The following is a 22,818-nucleotide window of genomic DNA, read 5'->3' on the forward strand; positions in this document are numbered from 1 at the left end:
ATGTCCACTGGTTATATATCTATATAACTCTGAGAAGAACTATTTATTTGTATTTATTCAAGCTTTCGATCACTCTCGTGTCTATTAATTTAGTGATCTCTTTTTATATTCTTTGAACAAAAGATTGACTCGTCGAAGATGTGATTGTGGAATATCGCTCAGCACTGGTAGTGAATGAGTTGATGCGCATTTGATTACTCCAGTGATATGTTTCATGGTGTCAAGCTAAGCCTGAAGGCATAAGTGTGAATTTTAAACTTATGTTATAGTCTCTGCAATTGTGTAGTCATATAGAGTCAATAGTCAATTGTTTATCTTAATTTATTATCACTGTATCATCGGTTTAGTGAATTATTTTAAATTCTGTATTGCTTATTCTCTAACTTTTTTCCGCAGTTGTTTTTTCTTTCTTTTTAACTAATCTCTCTGCTTCTCTGCCGTCCTTATAATTAAACCTAAACATATTTTAGCAGCTTTTTCAAGACATACTTTTACAGTTGACTAACTGCTTTATCTTTATGCTTGCTGATCAGAAACCCTAACTCAGAAAACTGGCTTAGTCAGGAAACAGGTCTTCTTCCTTTCTACTTTTCATACGTTTATTAAAAAAATACATAATAATTGTTACAATTTATTTAAAATTTACAAATATAATATTTTAGGCTAATCTTATATCTTCGTCAATATTTTCCTGAATCCAAGATACATAAGGTCCAGTCTTGATAGTTAATATAGCTGATCCCATCACTCCACAACCCAAGGTTTGAAAATAGTGAATACCTACTACCACTCCATCTTGAAGGACTGGGGCTCCGATATTCATAAAACATACATCTTCACGTCGAGTAAAATTCCCACTGCAGAACAATGTTTGCTCAAAATCAGGAAACTGTTGTTCTATCGATTGTTCTACTACGGCCATACACTCTAACAGAAAGAAAAACTATCATTAATTAAAGTTAATATAAAAAATTATAATATTACTTGGATGATTGGTATAAAGTAGATATTTTTATTTTTAAGTGAGAAAGGTCAAATTTTTAAGGAAAAAAAGCTGTCAATTTTATTTTTACTGAATATAAACGTCTTTAAGTATCAGCCAGTAACTGCAACTGCAGGTCGTACAACGTTAATAATTAGCAAGGGTGGTTCAGAGTTTTAAGACAAAGAGTTCCTAAGGAATTTGATAATCCAATTATATATGTCCTTTTGATGCTCTAGACATCGTCATTTTCTCATAAATATATAAAATTTAGTTTCCTAAATAGTCTAAATGTACGGTTTTGTAAGCATATTTACCATCATAATCAATCATATCGACATCTGCAGTCTCCAAGTTTTCTACACTTACTGGAGTGCCAGATCCATCTTGATTTACAAACCATCCCAGTTGTGTTACTTTGCCGAGTGGTACGTCTGATCCTTGCTTTGGTAAAACTGCTGGTTGGACGGAGTCTCCCAAATCTAGAGGTGTTTTTAGTTTCAGTAGACCGACGTTGTTGGGGGAAAAAGGGCTGAAAAAAATATTATTTTAGAATGTAAGTATTAAACAAAAAATCAAATGAATAAAAAAATAAAAAATTTATATCAAGATAGTACCAACATTAATAATATCCTAAATAAGACAAGAAAAGAATTTAAACCACGGCTGACGATGTGTAGAGACAAAAATGGACATATAGTCAGTACCGCTGACGCAGTACAAAGCAGATGGGTTGAGCACTTCAAAGAACTACTTGGTACCGAAGTGGAAAATGATGCGTCACTCCAAAAACCAAGAAATAACACTCACGTAGAACCTCCTTCAATATTTGAAGTGAAAGACGCAATCACACGACTCAAAAATAGCAAGTCCCCAGGAGTGGATTGTATCCCCGCAGAGCTCATCAAACATGGAGGTAACAGCATTATGCACCAAATTCACAACATAATAGTCAAAGTCTGGGAAGAAGAACAAATGCCAGAGGAATGGTGCACTGGAATCATATGTCCACTGCACAAAAAGGGAGATTTGTTGGAATGTAAAAATTATAGGGGTATAACTCTTCTGAATACAATGTACAAAATATTCTCCAACACCCTGTACAGCCGTTTAAGTACGTACGTGGAAGAAATCCTTGGTGAGTATCAAAGCGGTTTTAGGCCAGGTAGGTCAACAATTGACCAGATTTTTGTGCTACGTCAAATCTTAGAAAAAACCAATGAATTTAATATTGACACGTTCCATCTCTTTGTGGACTTTAAGTCAGCGTATGATAGCGTCCTAAGAGGTAAATTATACGAAGCCATGAATGAACTTAACATCCCCCATAAATTAATAAGGCTCGTAAAAACAACTATGAGTAAAGTGATCTGCAGAGTGCAAATACAAGGCTATATATCACAAGCGTTTGAAACATATGCAGGGTTACGGCAGGGAGACGCGCTGGCGTGCCTTCTTTTTAATATAGCGTTAGAAAAGACTATAAGAGATGCTGAGTTACACAATAGGGGAACAATCTTTAATAAATCAACGCAGATTATGGCTTACGCTGACGATCTGGATTTGATCGCATGTACTACACGAGGACTTAAAGAGATGACTTCCACCTTCTTGACAGCCGCACAAAATATGGGCCTTAAAATAAACGAGGAAAAAACCAAAATGTTAGCATCTATTCCAAATAACAGAGATAGAGCTAGAAACGCCGAAGAAAACTTCAGTATAGACCAATATAATTTTGAGGTAGTAAATAAGTTTACGTATTTGGGTTGTCTCATAACAAACGATAATGACACATCTGAAGAAGTAAAACGGAGGGTACTGCTAGCAAACAAATGTTATTTTGGACTAAGCAAGCAGCTAAAAAACAGAAATTTAAGCCAGAAAACCAAACTAATAATATATAGAACACTCATCCTACCAGTGCTGACATATGGGTCAGAAACATGGACCATCTCCAAAACAGACGCAAATCTTCTGCTCGTCTTCGAAAGGAAGATACTAAGAAGAATAATGGGGCATTCTGTGAGAATGGTATTTGGAGAAGGCGATATAATTTCGAATTGTACGAGAAGTATAAAAAAATAGTAAATGGTAGAGATGTAATATCCTTCATAAAAATAGGTAGGCTTAGATGGACATGTGTCAAGAGCAAATGAAAATTACCCACCCAGACGAACTCTATTATCGGTCCCAGTGGGAAATAGGAGTAGAGGCAGACCACGACTGAGATGGAGGGACGGTGTGGACGAGGACGCAAGGAAAATCGGCGCGGCAAATTGGCAACGGTTGGCGATGAACAGAAACGACTGGCGAAATAGACTGGGCTCAACTAGAGCTGTAGCACCACTGATGATGATGAGTACCAACATTGCAAAACGTAAATCTCATAAAAACGTAATGGGACCAAGTCCTGCCGACACTCTGGAACCATTTCCAGTAACAACATCAGAAAATAAGTTTTTGATGGATGGTATGGACTACTTCTCCAAATGACGAGAAGTAGTAGCACTACTCAACTATGATGTAATTAAAGATAGTGAAACCCTGTTTGAAAATGTCGTTTCCCAACATGCGGTTTTTTCTTTTAGCTTAATAAGATCCAAAGCTCAACTTCGAGTAGGAAATTTGGAAGACAATCATGGCTTTCCAGGAAATTAAAAACACCAAAACGACATCGATTTATCCTTGGTCTAACGACATGGTAGAAATACATAACCAGACTATCAACTATCTCTTCCGATCTGGAACAAACTGCTGCCTCTGTTTCTGTTGGTCTACCAAAGCTTTCAACATAAAGCACTTGGTTACAGCTTCCAGACAAAGATATGGACCAAGAAGCACTTTATGAGTATGTCAGTGACATGACGGAAAATGATAAGATTTTCCGTTAGATCGGGAGCCATTCTGTCTCCGGCTTCTACAAGTAATGTAGCCTTTCTTAAATAATTTTAAAGTGTTTGTTTGTCCTTTTGTAGTTTATTGTGATGTACATTTATATGTTTATGACATTTTGTTCTTGTCGGATAGGCCGCAATTGACGAAATGCCCCTGAAGATGATCTAGGGATCGAAAGTACCTGGGCAAGATTAAATTAAACTGTGCTCGATATAAATACGCCTTTTATCTGATCAAAGTTCATTTATTCGAGCATTCAACCTTATATTTATTTAAACAAAGGTTGTGCTTCACGTAATCCCTACGTAACAATATGTATTTATAAAGAGGTTAATCACAAAATCATAATAAAGCTTTCTACAGAGTAGTAAGACCTCACAAGAGAGGTTTGTATCTAAGAACATATAACTTTTTTATATAATAAAATGACGAAACGCTCGTAGTAAAATAGATTAATAGGTTTGTCTGTGCTAAAAAAAAGGTGAACGAGGGCTAAATATTTTCCCTGATTGATCAGGAAGTCATTGATAAACAGCAAAATAAAGAAAACTTTCACTATATATTGGTTTATAATTTAACTTACCGAAACGAGTCAAAATCTGGATGTAGTAGAATTGTTTCGGTCTGTCGCAGTTGTGCGTCTGGATTGGTTAAGTTGACTACTCCCGCATTTACCTATAAAAATATAAAACTGTTGGAAAAAGGTATTAATCTATTGATTTTCTAGTAGTTTCTCTCCAATGGGAGAGAAATTACTAAATGCTTCGTTTCCTCCAAACAATGCCTACAACCTTTCTGCTGCCACTACATCCGTTCAACTTTTACGTAGCCTTCTTATTGGTTTTGGGACCTCAATTTTACCATCTAGTGCTCTTTTTGGCAATCTTTTGGACTCTGTTCTTACTACATGACCAAGTTTAACGAATGCAGAGATCGGTGCCTCTTTGAACAGCTGGTAGGTAGTACCTGGATCTCCATACTCCATTTTCGTTATTAAGTCTAAATATCTTCCTTGGAACTTCTTTCGACAACTTCCAGCTTACGTTTTTTGTCTTCCGTCATTACCCATGTCTCTCATCCATAAGATACTTTTGGTCTGATAATATTTTTGTAGACCCTCATTTTTAATCTCCATTGCGTGTTTTTGGAGCGGAACACATGATCGAGTGACAAATAAAGCTTTGTTACCCTTTACTACTCTTCCTTGAACTTCTGATTTTTTGGTTCCATCCCTGTTTAATGCATCTTCCAGATATGTGAAACTTTCTAAAGTTTCAATATTGTCTTTTAATATAACTGTGCATCTATTTCCCCTAGTTCTTGCCTGGGTTACCTTTTGTTTTCTTTTGAATATTTATTTTTAGTCTGTTCTTCTTTGCCCCTGTTTTTAATTGTGAATATATTTCTGCCGCCTTTTCTGTTCTGTGAGACATAATGCTAATATCGTCGGAAATCTGTATTGATTTATTTGTTAGGATATTATCTCTTTCTATATTAAGCTGTCTTATCACATATTGAAGAGTTAGGTTGAATAGTGTTGGTGCCAGCCCGTCTTTTTGCTTTAATTCATTGACTATTGAAAAGTTCTCATTGAACTTATTTTGTACTCTGGCAGTTGCTGTAGGTAAGTCCATTGTTGCTTTTATTAGTCAAATGCATTTTTGGGGGATGTTGGGGGAAGTTTGGGAACTTATGATTGATGATTTTTTAGTAGTACTGGACAATATATTTATTTTAATACACATACTGCTATTTATATAAACATGTTTTCCATTCCAAGTGTGAATAGTTTTCACACTTTTTTTAGGGAGGCGTGTTCAAACACATTAACAGGACAAAAAATGGAAGGACTACTACAAGGAACTATTAACAGAACAAAGACCACAATTCATTGGAAAAGAAAACAGGCGAAGACGAAGCAGATTCCCACAACAAGAAATAGAAATAACAGATAGGGAAATGAGAACGGCCATAAAAGCAATCAAAAATAAGAAAGCACCGGGACCTGGAGGCATCTCACCTGAGCTTATAAAATACGGATCAAAAAAATTACACCGGATGATACAATGGATATTTCAGAAAGCCATAAATGAAGAACAGCTCCCAAAGGAATGGACGGAGGCATATATGACATCTATATTTAAGAAAGGAGATAGAAAACGATGCGAAAACTACAGAGGAATAAGCGTAATATCATCAATAGGAAGATTATATGGGAAGATACTGCGAGAAAAGATAGAGCAAGCGATAAAAGGCAAAATCGGGGAGGATCAGGCAGGCTTCACGGCAGGAAGATCATACATAGACCACATATACACACTGGAACAACTGTTGGAAAAGAAAAAAGCAAAAAATAGAGATATACACTTGGCATTTGTGGATCTGAGAAAGGCGTATGACTCTGTACCAAGGTCAGAACTATGGGAGGCAATGTACAAATTAGAAATACAGACGGAACTCATAGAAGCTACAAAAGCTCTGTATAAAGAAAATAAAGTGTCCATTAAAATGGGAACAAGAATCATAGGAGACTTCACCACAACAAAAGGGCTCCTGCAGGGTTGTTCCACATCTCCAAGCCTATTCAAAATATACTTAGAGAAAGCCTTGACTACATGGAAAAGAAAATGCGAAGGCATGGGAGTACCGGTACGGAACGAATACCTATATACGTTAAGTTTTGCAGACGATCAAGTAGTGATTGCACAAGACCAAGACGACCTCAGCTACATGATAAAGAAACTACAAGAAGAATATACCAAGGCTGGCCTAGATATTAACCTCGCGAAAACAGAGTACCTATCTACAAGTGAAGAAGACATAGAAGATCTACAGATTGATGACAACGTAACAATCAAAGGAAACGATAAATTCAAATACCTGGGGTTTATAATCACGAAAAAGGCAACAACAGAGGAAGAAATTACACAAAGATTAGGACAAACAAGAACAGCAATCCGACAACTTAACTCAGTATGGTGGGATAGACACCTAAATATGAAGACAAAAACGCAGATTTATAAAACATTAGTGCGAAGTATTATGACATATGGGGCCGAAAATTGGATCATAAACAAGAAAAACAGCAGTAAGATAATAGCAACAGAGATGGAATGCCTGCGAAGATGCTGCAGACTAACAAGAATGGATAGGAGAAGTAATGACGAAATAAAGCAAAGAACATCAATAGAAACAGACATACTAACATATATAGAACAAAAAAGACTAAAGTGGTATGGACATGTAAGAAGAGCTAGCGACAGCAGATGGATAAAGAGAATAACCGAATGGAGCCCCATAGGAAGGAGGAAAAGAGGACGACCCCGAAAATCCTGGAGGAACAAAGTAGACGACGCCATGAGTAAGAGAGGGCTAAACGATGGAGAATGGAACAACAGAGAGAGATGGAAACGGTTGAGCGAGGGAAGGCAGTGAATACTGTAGAATCCCTAAATATATATATATATATATATATATATATATATATATATATATATATATATATATATATATATAAAGGAATAAATGGATAAAAACTGAGTCATTTTAGGTACGCTGGTGACATTGTAATATTCGCTTTAAATTTCGAAGAACTACAGACCATAATGACGCAACTATTTCAAGCTTCGAAAAAGGTAAGTCTTAAAAATAACTTGGAAAAAACAAAAATAAGGACAAGTACATGGAACACTAGAAAAATAAGGTTAAACGACATAAATTTAGAAACAGTAAGCGAATGCATCTATCTGGGACCGATAATGAAAGTTAACAAAGAAAATCAAACTGCCGAAATTACCAGAAGAATAAGGTTAGCGTGGGAAGGATTTGTAAAACTGAGTTGGTTTTTGAAAAGTACTAAAACAACAATAATTGAAAACCAGAATTTACGATCAGTGTATCCTCCCTATACTCACGTATGGTTCACAGAAGTGGACACTCGCTAAATCTAATATGGATTAAATAGTAAAGGCACAAATAGCGATGGAAAGATCAATGCTCAAGGTGAGACTTATATCAAATGGAACAATGGACACCATGGTTAGGAAAGAGAAGCAGAGGAAGACCATAAATGAGATAGGTTGATGACATTAAGAAGATCGGAGGACACAACTGGAAGCAAGTGGCGCAAAATAGAAGACACTGAATTGATTTGGGGGAGGCCTATGTCCAAAGTTGGGTTACTTAAGGCTAAAGAAGAAGGAGAAGAAGTTATGTAAATAGATATTAAAAAAAGATTTAACAGGTCTTCTTTAATTTTGGTTAGCCTGTACTGATATAGCTTCAAATAGATTATGCATATGTTTGAGAATCTGAAATATTTGGGGAAAACGACACTAGCGGGGCATTTGAAAGGTACTTAGAAATTGTAACAAAAACGACAGATGAAAAGTTAACAAAGCTGACCAGATTAACAATATCAAACACATTGTCCGACTAGTTAAAAAAGAGCAGTATTTAATGGTGTAATTTACTATATTATACTTTGCAGAAGTCCGGTGTGGATATTAGTAGTTACGGAAGAAAAATATACGTAGATGATTAAGAGGGCATAACGAAAAGGGAGGATGATCTTGGCTTACCATATGGTTAACTGCCTGTTAACTGCTGTAGTAGTTATAAAATGTAGTTGTAATTATTAAAATACTTAGTGAGTGGTAGTGGACAAATGCAGAATATAAAATATCACTCGAATACAGAGCACGAATATTATATCAACTATAAAATAAAACAACAAATGGAAACACAGTACGAGTAAAAAAGAGCAGACGATAAAGAAACAGAGATTATATCAATGAATATTCCAATTTTTTTAAAATGCAAGACTTTTCACGATTGTTGTTGAATACTATGAATCTAAGACAAACATTTAAATCATCACACAAAAATGGTCACTTAAAGAGAAATGAAAAGAACAATTTTATGTTTTATAGTATAAGAAACAGATGGGCTTATAGTAATTAGGGAAAAAGGGATAGATACTATTGTAGGTGCAGGTAACTACAACATCTAAATAGAGAAATATCGAAAATATTTAATTCTTTTTAATTAAATTACTTATATTTCTCTTATTCCGTTTCTTTGACATATTCTATCTATTTGTATAACTTACCCTAGCACTGTATTTAACTGCAGCATAGGCGCAGGTTCCAAGTGTGAGGATCCAACTCTTGGAGACAACCACTCCAGCACATCCTGGAAAACATACTGGCAAATCACATGATTCCAGTGCTACAATAAATGGATATTCATTTTGATCAGCGTCTCGGTCCAAGGTTGGAGAAGATGCTAAATATTTAAAAATATTAAATATTAAAATACAAATTACTTATAAATAAAACTTATATTAATAATACTAATAATAATAATAATTACTTATAAAAAAAAAGTGGTAGAGTAGGCTGTATTGTAGAGTAGACTAGCTCGAATCTTCATACTATGCACTCTTAATTCTAAATAATATTTTTAAAACTGAATAAAGAAATTTTAATATTTATTTAATAATTTTATTTAAATTGTTTAGTAAAAATGTAAAAAAGTTTACATGTATAACGGACTTTTATCGTGGCGTTAATGGACTCTTCCAACGGTTCACTGTGTTTTACTATGTTTCAACTGTAGTGGCGGAAATTTATAGGAAGAGTAAAGCCTCACCAAACAAAGCAGTGGCGTTCCAAAAATTACTTATGATTTAAATCAAATTGTTAAAGATATGTACATACAATTTATTAAAGAATGATATTAGTTTATATTTTTGGCAATATTGTACTACATTTTAATACATATTATTAGAATATATCACATACATATATTGTCTGTATGTGAAACCATAGATACGTATTACAGATTACAGTATTAATAAATCTAAATTACAAAGATTGTTTTAACTTTAAAACCTTTATTATTTATATAATTACTTAGTTAAATATCACAAAGTTAAATGGGAAAATATATGAAATGATTGTAATAAAGTAAAAAAATAATACATACATACAGGACAGTTTGGAAAATTTATATTCACATAGGTACATCGTAATGTTAAATTATATTATTCACTTTCTAAATCAGATGCACTGTCATCGTCACTAGAATCATTTAAATCAATCCTTAATTCTTCAGAAATTACATCTACGCGACGTTCACTTTCCAAATACTTATCTTCAACCTTGACAACATGTTCACACACTTTCTTCTAGTTATATACAGTTACTCTAGCAAATTCCTGTTCCACCAACACGTTTACCTCTTCTAACGTTTGTTCTGCAACTTTATTTTTTATTTGCGCTCAAACCACTTCTATAGGGTTCAAGTCTGGATGATATGGTGAAAGTTTAAAAAAAACACGTCCACACTCTTGCTGCACTTTGTCAAGTTTATATTAAATATGATCTTGTTTGTGTCGTTTGATGATTTCATACAATTGCGGTTTTAACATTGACGTTACAAATGGTAAATTTTTTTCTGTCAACCAAGATATCATATCCATTTTTTCTGAATTAGTGGTGGAAGCTTTAATAATTTGTACATTATGATATGACGCATTATCAGTAACAACAACAGATCCAACTGGCAAATTGGGGATTAACTGTTCTTTCATTCATTTTTCATAATGTTCTGAATTCGGATCATCACGATAATCTCCTGTCTTAGTTTGTGACTTAAAAATCAAAACGGTATTCTATAAGAAATCCATCTCCCAACCACTATGTACGATAACCAACCTACTTCTTTTTTATATGTTTTTGATCAATCCTTTGCCACTGTCATCTGTCCAGTTCTTTAGTATGGTGTGACCTGCATGTATATAGGTTTCATCAACATATACAATAGACTTACCTTTGCTTCTGTGATATTTAATTTTGTCCAAATATTTAATGCGTAGAGCACGAATATCATTCAATTCAATTAATTAACGTCGATTATAGTTCGTTTTCTTCTATTTAAATCCCAAATCTTTGGCAATTCTGTAGAGGGAACTCACACTTTCAGTCCACTCGTACACCTCTTTAAGACTTTTCTGCAGAAGCTTCAATGATACACGACAACGTTCAGTCTCATGATAACGATAAATGGTATTTTTGATGAACTGTTTGTCATACTCCCTCAAGTCTGTCACGGTTGCTTTTCTTTTAGTAAGTGTTGTAGCTGGAAATTTATGTGTATTATTTGACTCTGCGTTTGTTAACATACTCTTTTGTTACATTATCCTTTCTATTATACGTAAAGATACTCCAGTAGCTTCACTCACACATTAATTAATGCGGTTTCGATTATCTTCAGGAAATACTATTTGCATATATTTAAATACATTATAAGCCATTTCTTTGGATTTTGGTGTTCAATCTGATCTGTTTACTCGCACTACACTTAACCATCTCCATTCTACAAAATAGTTCTAATACGCGTGGCAGCACCTTTCTTGTTGAGACTCGACAACATAATGAGAGTAAATTACGAACTCTTTGAAACTCGTTTGAAATCCAGTGTATAAAAATTCTCAGAAATAATTCTTAATAGTTCTTTGTATGTCCTTAACGAGTCGTTAAGGAGTTATTAATAATGAGTTTATAATTACGGTTTTAAGGTAACTGATACTAAATTAGAGATTACCTTTTACCAAACTTTATACAGTATAAATTATTAAAGATGATATTATAACAAACAAAAAGTTTGGTATCTATAAAACAATCTGTGTACAATCAAACTCCATTTATTATTTAAGTGAGAGATAATTTTGTAATTACGGCGATTTTAAATAATTTAATTTGTTTAATATTGCAACGCCACTGCATGGGCCTGATCATAGATATTCTATTGTCTGCGCCATTAACTATTTCGTGGAAGGGCTTGCCACACGATTTGAAATAAGCTTTATGTTTCGTAAAAAATTATATTTATCATCTGCTCCTTTAAAAATCTCAACTTAAAATGTTTAATTTAATTTATTTAGAAACGAGAAGTGTCTAGAATCCAAATTTAAACATACATAGGTATAATTTAATAATGTTAGTAAAGTACATAATACAAAATCAGTATAAAACCTTCGTTTAAAATAGGAAAACAGAGAAAGTAGTGGTTTTTGTTTTCAAATCCTATTAAAATGTTAATCTACCACACTATCTAAAACAATCAAAATTATATATGTTAATGTTATCCACAACTCACCTAAAGTTTGTAAAACTAAACACAAAATTATGAAAGCAATCATATTGTATGGTGGAAAAGTACAAAACCAATACGTTGTTGTTTAAGATATTTATATAAAAAAAAATCTGAAGTGGTTCATTATTCTAAAAATTAGATAATATCTTATAAATACTATACCAAAAATACAATCTTAAACAACTGAAGGATACGTCATTTTTAAGCTAGAATTAGAAAGTTATACAATGGCAAAGAATAATATAAAAAAAAATCTTGTTAACAGAGAATTATCTCCCTATGGCCACGGAAAGTGGACACGGTTCCATAGAACTTTTAAAACATGGACACTTGCTAATAGAACGTATCGCTTTTATTTTTAATTTGATCTTCAGAGGCCAAAATAGCCTACTTATTAAAAAGTCATAAAAAAAATCGGTTGCCTGTAAAGTCGGTTTTACGGGCGAAGATTTTACGTGACAACGTCTTTTTTTAATATTTTTAATTTTAAAGAATCAATTTGAAAATCAAAACACTTATTCAGATCGAAGGTTCAAATTTTTGCTAAATAAATTTGAAATTAATTAAAATTTGTAATTGTAAATGGTAAAGTTGAAAATTAAAACATTTACTAAAATTGGAATTTGAAATTCTTGCTAAACACAGTTAAATTCTAACTCCGCGCGTGGTGATTGGTCGGTTTAGTTCGTTTGTTTGGTCGCCCTGTTTTGACAGGTTAGAGGTTATAATTTGTTATTTTAAATGTTTGACTAGCAATACGCGCTGTTTCTTCTCAATCGACTGAATTACGATTGATTGCAGAGTGATTTAAACTAATAATTTACTTAACACTATCAACATTTGTCAATAGTATGACATAACCTATAAACTCAGTTTCTCAACTTTTGTGTCAATCTAACAATTAATCAATCAATCATAGTTTACGATAATGAAATATTAGTGTACAATTATTTACCTTTATTGTTGTAGTTGTTGTAAATGACGAATCTAAGCACTCCACATTTTTACTACAGACACAGCTGACGATACTTTAACCACACGTGTGAACTTGTATTATGACGCTTTCTCGGTTTTCCAACGCCAAGAACGCTCGAGAAAGACAGAGACACAAGCACGCACCGATTCAACGCGCCTAATTCTCTAGTGCTGCGCGCGCAGCGGACCGATCATGTTTGAGTGGGAGAGAGACGCAAGTCATTCGCCGGTCCGGCAGGCCTCTCTCTCGTTCGGTGACTCATCGTAACAGACGTGAGCGGGCGTTACACTTTTTCATGAGTGACTCCGAGCCACAACCTAATTTAAGACGTTGTCACGTCAAAAACGTGGTACTTGGGAAGTGCCGACAGAGATGAATACTTCTAATAGCGCGAGTTATTACTATGTGTGGGTTAATGAAATTTTATGTCACTAAATTGTTAATATTTTTTATAGTAATATTATCTATTCTATTAAATTACGTTCTATAATAGATAAAATAGGTTTATGATAACTAAATGATGACACAATAGACCGAGATTCAATTTTTTACTAAATATTCTAAAACAAAGCATGACACTGCGTTTATGATTTGATTTTCTTTTCTTCTTTATGTGCCTTGTCCCTTCTGAACGTTGGCAATCAACGATTTGATTTTATTCGAATAAATTCTATTAGATTAGATTAAATTAGATTTAATTAGATGCGATTCGATTTGATTTGAATCGATCTGTTTCGAATCGATTTAGATTTATTTATTTGTATTTAATTTTATTTAATTTTATTTAATTCTATTTAATTCTATTTAATTTCATATAAATTTATATAATTTTTTATAATTTTTTATAATTTGTTTTGATTTAATTTAATTTTGTTTTATTTTATTTATTTTATTCTATTTCATACAAGTATTTTAAAATTTAAATTGTCCAAATCAATTCAGTCGTTCTAGAGTTGTTATAAAAAATATATTATATAAAATTATACGTAAATACGTATGCATATTACGGTATACCGCAAGGTTGCTACATCCGTCTCTTAGGCCAATATCGTTGGCGAACATTTTTTCGTCTCTTTATATGGTGAAAATAAAGATAGTGACCAAAATTATATTATCATTGTTTCCGCCAACACAAGATGCAGCTCGATTCCATAGTGTTTCCACAGTAGGCTTCAAATGTTCTGTAGTATGTATCAATTGTTCTGATGAAACCTGCAGTGACATCATGGAAACATTATAATTAATTGAAAGATTCGAAGAACTCAAAGATGAATTACTCAATTCTTCCTTACCCAAGAACTTCCGTTCTTTCGCAAAGATTCATCTTCAATACTAAATTAGATCTTAGACCGCAGTCTGGACCATCCAAGAAATGAAAAAACAGTAGCTGGAAAATAACTTTCTAAGTATATCAGTATGTTCAATTTTATAGTCTGAAAAATGTCAGTGAATTATGTCTAATGGGTATACTTAAATACGCGCCTCCAGACTCTACCTTAAGACGGTCGGAAAAAAGGTCGATAATAAAATAATAATACCATAGGAATGTTAACAAAATAAAAAAAATTATATGAATAAAGAAATATATAATAAAACGATAAGCCTACACGTACACCGCCTACTGTAAAATCTTTTTTTTTTTTTTTTCTTCAAATATTGCTAAAAATATTATAAATAAAGAAGAGTATGCAGGAGATACGCGCGACCGTTCTAGTTACTTTAGCGGCACAGTTTATACAGGTCTTATTTAACCATTTTGAAGTCTCAAAATGGTGCTGAAAGGCAAACATTTTATACTGCTTTATCGTTTGTGAAAGTTGCTTACTGTATTACTCAGAAAGGTAGGTGATAAATAAAAGTATGAAAAATACAATGAGTGCAATAAAAATATTGTTTTGAAAAAAAAAAACTACAGATCAAATTTAGTGAACAAAGTAAGAAGTGAAAGAATTAAAGAACTAATTAAAATGCAAATTAATAAGAAATTAAATATGCAAAGGATGGATGAGACAAGAATACTGCTGAGAACTTGAAAAATAAATAAAATAGAAGAAAGATGTCCTAGGAACAGACAAATAAAACTAGCGCAGTGGAAAGAAGATATAATACGAAAATAATCAATAGCGAATAGGATGTGGTAAATCAAGTAGAATATGCTATGTCAAGTCACGGATAAGTAAGGAAGTGAGTATTTTATTAATTTTTTCACCAAACTTCACATACATAACAACTTTTTATGTATTAATATAAAGTTTTAATAGTTTTTACATAAATCTTCCGGATTATCCCACTTGAGTCAAGCACCAAATAATTTAAACAATTGTTACACATATGTTTGAATAACTTTGTATATTGTACATATCCTGTAATCAACTCATAATCTGTTTGTAGTAAATAGTTCTATGAATTGATTTAAGTGATCCATAGTTATCTTATCAATTAATGTGTGGTGTTTTAGTTAAACAACTTGAACGTCTGCCGTATCTATTGTAATTTATTATAAGTTTAATTCTCTTCATTTATCTACTTAGTAATACTTGTTGTTTGAGCTGCTTTTAACAAATAAAAATTAAAGTCAATATATCGTTTAATATTAGCTTTATAGAAGAAAATGACTTGGTAAATGCTAATAGAGCTTAAATAACGCATGTTGTAACTCATGAAGACGATCATTTATTTAGCAAAAGAGGTAAAATATATTTTTATCTTAATGTATTGTAACGAAATAGCCCATCTCCGATACTCCGATACCGTAATATAACGCGGTTAATATATTATCTATAGGCTAACAATATATTTTTATCTAACCGTACATATACATATTCTAGGTATAATTTAAGATATTTTAAAAGTACTATCAATTATCTAACATAAACTTTTATCAATAATTGGAACACTCACAAGTATGTGTTTTTTAAAGTAAAGTGTACTTTTAAAGAATATCCGATAAAGGTATATTCCATGAATAAAATTTTACGAATGTTCCGAGATTACTACGCACACTAATGTGCTCAGTATACTCGGTGCGAGAACATTCTTTGTATATAAAGTATATAAAGAATATAAATTTTCGAATGTTTTTTGTGGTACTTGTGCTACACTTGCACTTAAAAAATATACTCCGACGATTGTTCTTCTTCTTCCTTTGCCCTATCCGTTTCGGACGTTGGCTATTAACAAGGCTATTTTGACTTTGTTTACGGCACCTCTGAACAGTTCGGTCGATGTTAGTTCGAACCATTGTCGCAGGTTATGCATCCATGAGTGTTGTCTTCTTCCCGGTCCCCTCCTACTGTCGATTTTTCCTTGGACTATTAACTGTAGCAGCCGGTACTTAGTATGCCTCATGACATGTCCGAAGTACTCAAGCTTCCGTTTCTTTACGGTGAAGATTATTTCTTTGCTTTTGCCTATTCTCTGCATTACTTCCACGTTAGTGATGTGGTCTGTCCAGGATATCCGAAGAATACGGCGATATATTTACAGCTCAAAGGATTCTAGTTTCTTCAGGGTGGCTTCCGTTGTGGTCCATGCCTCTTCTCCATAGAACAAGACCGGGAAGACATAACACTTGACCAGTCTTAATTTTAGTTCCATTGAGATTTTGCTTGTGAACCACTTTCTCATATTGTTGAACGCGTTTCGCGCTTTTTCAATTCGTGATCTTATTTCTGTTGACTGGTCCCATTTTGTGTTGACTGTTGTTAGTTTCGAAAATATTGCAAATATCATTGTCATAGAACAAATAACAATTGAGGACAATACTGCAAAAAGGGGGAGCTCCATTTATAGTACCTTTTGGAAAAATAGAAAAAATGTTTTATAAAAATTTTTCTTGTAATAATTACAATAAAGCAGTTTAGTTTAAAGATAATTATATTGGTATACCTGCCAACTTTTTCTTTTATTTATATAAGCTTCTTTTTGCAGAAAAATTTGGAACTTCCCATCTCTTGCACCAAAATTACAAAAAAAAATAGTATCTATTGTAGTTATTATTGGAAAATAAAAAAAAAGTTACTGCAAAATATGTTTATTATTATTAAAAATTAGCAAAAAAACGTTTTTTCTTTTATATTCAAACAGAAAATCAGTCTATTCGTCTGCTTGGTCGTCGTCATCCATGCCTGAAATCTAAGAATCATGTTTATCATTACCAACGTCATCACTCATCACATTTAAGGGATTGGTAAAACTCTATTTCGTTGGCTGGAACGTAGTTGGTAGCTAACTGCATTACGTCTTTGTACTTGACCTTTTTTAGGGGTATTGATGACTCGTACACCATCAAGTTAGTTTCAACTGAAAAAATATCTTTATTACACTCAAAATGATTTATGATTCAAAAATAGGAATACCAGTTGTAACAGACACAATAACTGTATCCATGCGGTCCTTGCTGTATTCAAAAATCCGGTGTTGAGAAATCTTAAGCCTCTGTTTCTAAGAATTCATTATAACTTTTTTAAAATGGTTCTAAAATGAATGATAATGGGTATGAAATATTTGGATGTCTGTTGAGTAAACTGACAGTATTCTGTAGAAGAGAAAATATAATCTTTTTTTGTAAAAACTTTTCTATAACACCGTTGGTAACACCAAAACAACGGTCACATGGTAGAAAACTGTGTCCTGGTTTAGGTAAACGATGATGAATATATTCTCCAAAGACGTGGTTGTAACAAGAAAATGAAGAAACTGTAGTATCATTGAATTTTTATTTTAAGCGGCAGCATTATCGGAAAAGTGGTACAGTTGTCTGACATTTTTAGCAGAATATTGTTTATGTAGTGATAAAGAAAAGAAACAACTTCATTCGGTGATTTTCTAGGGGTTGTTTCATGGTTAATGTAAAAATAAGCTTTGTTGGTTATGTCCGAATGTATGAAAAAATTGTAGAGCCATAGTTGACGTTTGTAAAAGGCTTCGCCGGCCGGAATTTTCGGCAAAGGAAGATTGTGCTTAAAATCAAACGTTAAAATTTGTATGTCGTTATTTTGTTGGCTCAGTTTTGTCTTTTCTTTTAATTCTGTAAAAAACGACTTGCTTTAACCTCATGTACTTTCTTTTCAAGTCGTTAATTTTCCTTTTTAATAACATCAAGAGCTGGATCTTGTAAAATAAAAATCGTAGGTTACTTTAGGTTTAAAGTTTTTATCAACAATACTTTCCGGTTTATTCACGTGCAAATAAAGTTCATGCATCTTTTAACATTGAGATCAGGAGACTAATAAAAACGGGACGTTTTCACTCGGCTATAGTGTGACTCACGTCGTGGAAAACTTTTTATGTGATTATCTACCTTCTACAGTAAATCTTTTGAAATGCGGTTTTTTCTATTTTTATGTTTACCTTGTTTGCTTTTCGAGGGTGTAATGTTGTTACTGCGCAAACCTTTAGCAATATTATCCACTCGTTTTTTGGATACCCCGTGTATTGCTCCGAATGCACTCCTACAAACTCGTATTTTTTCCATACCCAGCTTAATATAGTACGTGTGAGTACAACTACGCCTCTCTAGCTCACCAGTTTTAGCTCGAGTTCTGGCAACATTGCTTGTTCTTATCAAACATCTCAAGTAGATAGTTTGAATCTATTTGTCTCCTATTTCTTTTAAGTTTACTAAAACTACTTGCCGCTCTTCTTCGTTCTCCTTTTAAAAACTTATATTCACAATTAGGTCCACTTTGCCTTGGCCCCACACTACTACCTTTCCAGTTAACATAACTTTTTTCTTCTCTAATACACTTTTTCTTAATGTTCAGTTTCCACTTAGCTGAATCAACACTTTTTCTTTTCTTCGCAAACGAAACACTCTGAAGCTTGTTTTGAACTGTATTGACTTTGTGTTTTTTTCACACGCCTTCTTTTCATTAAAGGCCCTGCTTCATCAGGATCAGAGCTTTTTTCCTATTCTGATACAGATCATACGAGCCTCTATTAAACAGAATAACATTATCAAAATCAGATTCTGTAACACTCATGATACAAATAAATATTATAAAACAATTAAAAAATAAATATACAGTTGTATAGAAACACACGTGGTTGACACTTTCTTTGACGTCTTCATTGTGACTATTAAGACTAATTTATTACTAGTTTTCCCCTGAGACCGCTATATATTTCATGAAATTTTTTTTTTTTGGAAATTTTTCAATTACTCGTGAAATTTTTAGCTATACAAACAGTCGTTTAGTTACCTAAATTGTAGAATGAAACTTTTACGTTATTTAATAAAATATCTTAACGTCTGCAAATAACTTTCTTAACGAATTAAAGCCAAAATGTTGGAAATAACTTTTCAATAAGTTTGTCGTAACAAAAATGTACGTCGAGAAAGGTATTGAAATACTCAAAAAGTTGGTTCAAGGAATGGCAGTGCACGTAATGATGATATACGTTATTGGAAACATAAATCTGGGGAGTTTGATTTGTGCCTGCGGTAGTTTTGGGTACATAATAAATCACGACGGGCAGACCTCCATTGGACCTGGAAAGCAAAACCGTGCTAGACTTATCAAGAAGGCAGATCGTGGATCGTGGCGATACAGAAGCAGGACCGGCTCTTGTCGCTTTTTTATAAGATTTTCGAAACACAAATGAGAGCAGAAGTAAAAGGAAAGGAAGAAACAAAAGCAGAAAGTAATGAGTTTCATTTGTCTCTAGGCCTCTAATGCCTTAAGCTATCTTTATTAAAATCTATGGAAATAAACAAATTAAAAAATAGAGACAGACTTCTGAATGACCAAATTGAGACAAACAGTTCCTCCCTCCTCAACTTATTCAGTTAAAGAAACAAAAGTATAAACATTTACCAAAAATAGATCACTTGAGAAAGGCACTCTGGCCGAAACAGCAGAAATGTTGGAAACAACAGTTCTCAGTGTTTTATTTTTATAGTTCTTATGGTTACATTGTTGGTTATATGTTTATATAGGTTATTATGGTTATATGGCGTACGGTTAATAAAAAATAGGTAAGATGGTAAAACATAATAATTGTGATAAAATTAAACTTGCTGATAAAATTATTACAAATAAATATGAGACGGCAAACGCTTTTGTAGAGCATTTCACTACTTGTCCTAAAAATAAAATCATAAATATTTTTAAAAATAACAATTTTGATCATTATACCACACAACATGTAGATAAATCCTTTTATTTTTTCCTGTAGATGAGTATGATGTTAGAGAGGTTATTGGCTCCTTGAAAAATGTTACCTCAGTAGGTATTGATGGCATATCAACTAAATTAATAAAGTGTATTAGTGAATATATAGCGCAAACCCTTGCAAACTTAATAAATGTAGTAGATAAATGCAGTAGAACAGGGTGTTTTTCCACATAGTTTGAAGAATAGAAGTCGTAACTCCAATATTCAAGAGTGGAGATAATTCAGTTTTAGATAATTACAGGCCAGTTACAGTCCCTACTATTTTGGGCAAAATTTATGAGAAATGTGTTTACAAAAGAATGTATAGTTTCCTCAGTAAATACAATGTATTATGTTTCAACCGACACGGATTTCTACCTGGAAGATCAACAGAGAGTGCTACCACTGAATTGCTTAGTTTCATTTACATCGCACTGGATCGGGGAGATTTTGTGAAGGCACTTTTCTTTGATCTCTCAAAAGCATTTGATCCAATAGACGTAAGTGTTGCTATGGAGAAGTTAAAAAGTCTTGGTTGTAGGGGTCAGTTCTCATTATGACTGTCATCTTATTTACTGAGGTTCCTCAGGTTTTAATATTGGGGCCATTAATATTCCTATGCTATATTAATGATATGCCCAGATATGTCAATTCAAATAACATATTTATGTGTGCAGATGACACAACTATTGCTACATCTGCTTCAAGTGCCGAGGAATTAACTGTTCAACTGAATGCTTTATCAGAAGATTTCACAGAGTGGTGTAAAAAAAATGCTTTGATTGTTAATGCTAAAAAACCACAAGCATGCACTTCTACTATAGACCAAATTCAAGTTACCAGTTTTCTATAAAAGTAAATGATAGCCTGGTTTCTTCTACAACTTCCACCAAACTTTTAGGTTTGTATCTTGATAGTAACATGAGCTGGGAATCTCAAATTAATCATGTTTGCAAAAGAATAAATAGTAGTTATCACGCAATATTGCAATTAAAAAGTTTCCTCAAAAACGAACAGTTATTGAATGTTTATTATGCAATTGTTTATTCTCACTTGGCCTTCAATATAACTCTCTGGGGTAGTGCTGTGAATGCTGTAAGAGTGCTTGTCGCTCAGAAAAGGATAATTCAGTTAATTTTTAATATACTATATAGGCATTCATGTCGACAATACTTAAAAAAATACATTTTAACAGTACCTTCTAAATATATTTTTAAATGTATATTACATATAAAAGCCAATATAACTTCTTTTCATTTAAACTCTGATTATCACCAGTACTCAACTAAGCAAAATGACTTCATCAGAGTACCAAAACATAATACAGCACGGTTTGAAAAAACCCAGTATTATATGGGTATAAGACTTTTTAATCATCTTTCGAACAGTATAAAATCTGAAACAAATTTAAAAAAATTTCGAGGTAAATTAAAATCTTTTCTATTGCAAAATTGTTTTTACAGTGTACGTGAATATCTGGGTGATGTAAATAATTAATCCTATAATTATTATTATTATTATAATTTATTTATTCTATAAACTAATTAATATGTTTAAAAATATTATTTATATTTGTATGAAATTATTTTAAAACAAGAGTTAGTTTAAAACAAGTTTTGACAATCGTTAGGAATGGAATCTGTTAGTTAATGCATCTTCACTGAGAAGATGCATTATTTATTTCAAAATATGTATAGGTACCTACCTAACAATAATATTGCATTCCAACAATTTTTTTTTTTTTTTTTATAGCTTCGGCAGTTTGCCATACAGCCAGTTACATGATCTTTTAATCTCATTAGGCGCAGTAAAATGTTTTTGAGTTATTTGCAATCAAATAGACTAAAATAGATAAATTTAAAGTTGGGGAATCAGTACAACATTTAACAAAAAGAACAGAAAAAATATAAATAATACATACACATATATATCCATAAACACATACAATTAACATGGGTCACTCGCTTCACGTCCAGGGGCCCATCAGGACATTATAATATATAACATACACAGAACTAGGCCACGGTAAATAGGATTAAACATATAAAGGAGAGAAAACAAAGGTAAAAAGTAAAAACAAATTTTTTTTTAACTAAAGAAAAATATTACATTTGGTCAAAAAATCGATTATGCAATCGTAAATTAATCTATTTTAAGTCGCTAGGGCAGATAAAACGTTAAACGGAGATTTACCGGTAATATGAACTATATTATTGTATAATAAGGTGGATTCCAAATTATATTTGGCACAACCAAAAATTACATGATCTAGGTCACCTTTTACTCCACATTACACACAGTTTTTACTGTCGATCACATGAATCCTTGCAAGATGAGCAGGAAAACAAGCATGTCCAAATTTAAGCCTAGATATGGTTGTTATATAACGCCTAGGGACATTATAAGTTCTGTACCAATGTGCAACAGGGACAGTTGTGTGTAAAGAAGTGTATCTATTTGGGTTGGTAAAACAAAACTCAGACCATAGATCACTCCATTTATATTTTAAAACTGCCTTGCGTGAAGCAACCAAATCAGAAATACTGGGTAGATATTCTGTGGTATCCACTGAATAAATACTTAATTTGGCTAGTTGGTCCACGTGTTCATTATGTTTAATTCCACTGTGTGCTTTGGCCCATATA

The 22,818-nt window shown here is 32.8% G+C and overlaps 1 protein-coding gene across 1 annotated transcript; it reads right to left on the bottom strand.

Moving 5' to 3' along the window:
• Positions 1-618: 618 nt before the first annotated feature.
• LOC140444196 (glandular kallikrein, prostatic-like) lies at positions 619-12,136 on the bottom strand. Its single transcript, XM_072535924.1, has 5 exons — positions 12,044-12,136; positions 8,991-9,166; positions 4,464-4,555; positions 1,300-1,514; positions 619-927 (listed from the first exon to the last, which is right to left on the bottom strand). The coding sequence occupies exons 1-5, from the start codon at positions 12,084-12,086 to the stop codon at positions 659-661; spliced, it is 795 nt and encodes a 264-aa protein (XP_072392025.1). The 5' UTR covers positions 12,087-12,136; the 3' UTR covers positions 619-658.
• Positions 12,137-22,818: the final 10,682 nt, after the last annotated feature.

Source organism: Diabrotica undecimpunctata, chromosome 6 (assembly GCF_040954645.1).
Source record: "Diabrotica undecimpunctata isolate CICGRU chromosome 6, icDiaUnde3, whole genome shotgun sequence".
Classification (NCBI taxonomy): Eukaryota; Metazoa; Arthropoda; class Insecta; order Coleoptera; family Chrysomelidae; genus Diabrotica; species Diabrotica undecimpunctata.

What these genes read in the sequence shown, in the direction of transcription:
- LOC140444196 (XM_072535924.1), bottom strand. Translation starts at nt 12,086, where the DNA reads ATGATTGCTTTCATAATTTTGTGTTTAGTTTTACAAACTTTAG. An exon ending in TTTAGTTTTACAAACTTTAG is followed by an intron (nt 9,167 to 12,043) that starts GTGAGTTGTGGA and finishes TTAAATATTTAG; the next exon opens with CATCTTCTCCAACCTTGGAC. An exon ending in CCAGATTTTGACTCGTTTCG is followed by an intron (nt 1,515 to 4,463) that starts GTAAGTTAAATT and finishes TATTTTTTTCAG; the next exon opens with CCCTTTTTCCCCCAACAACG.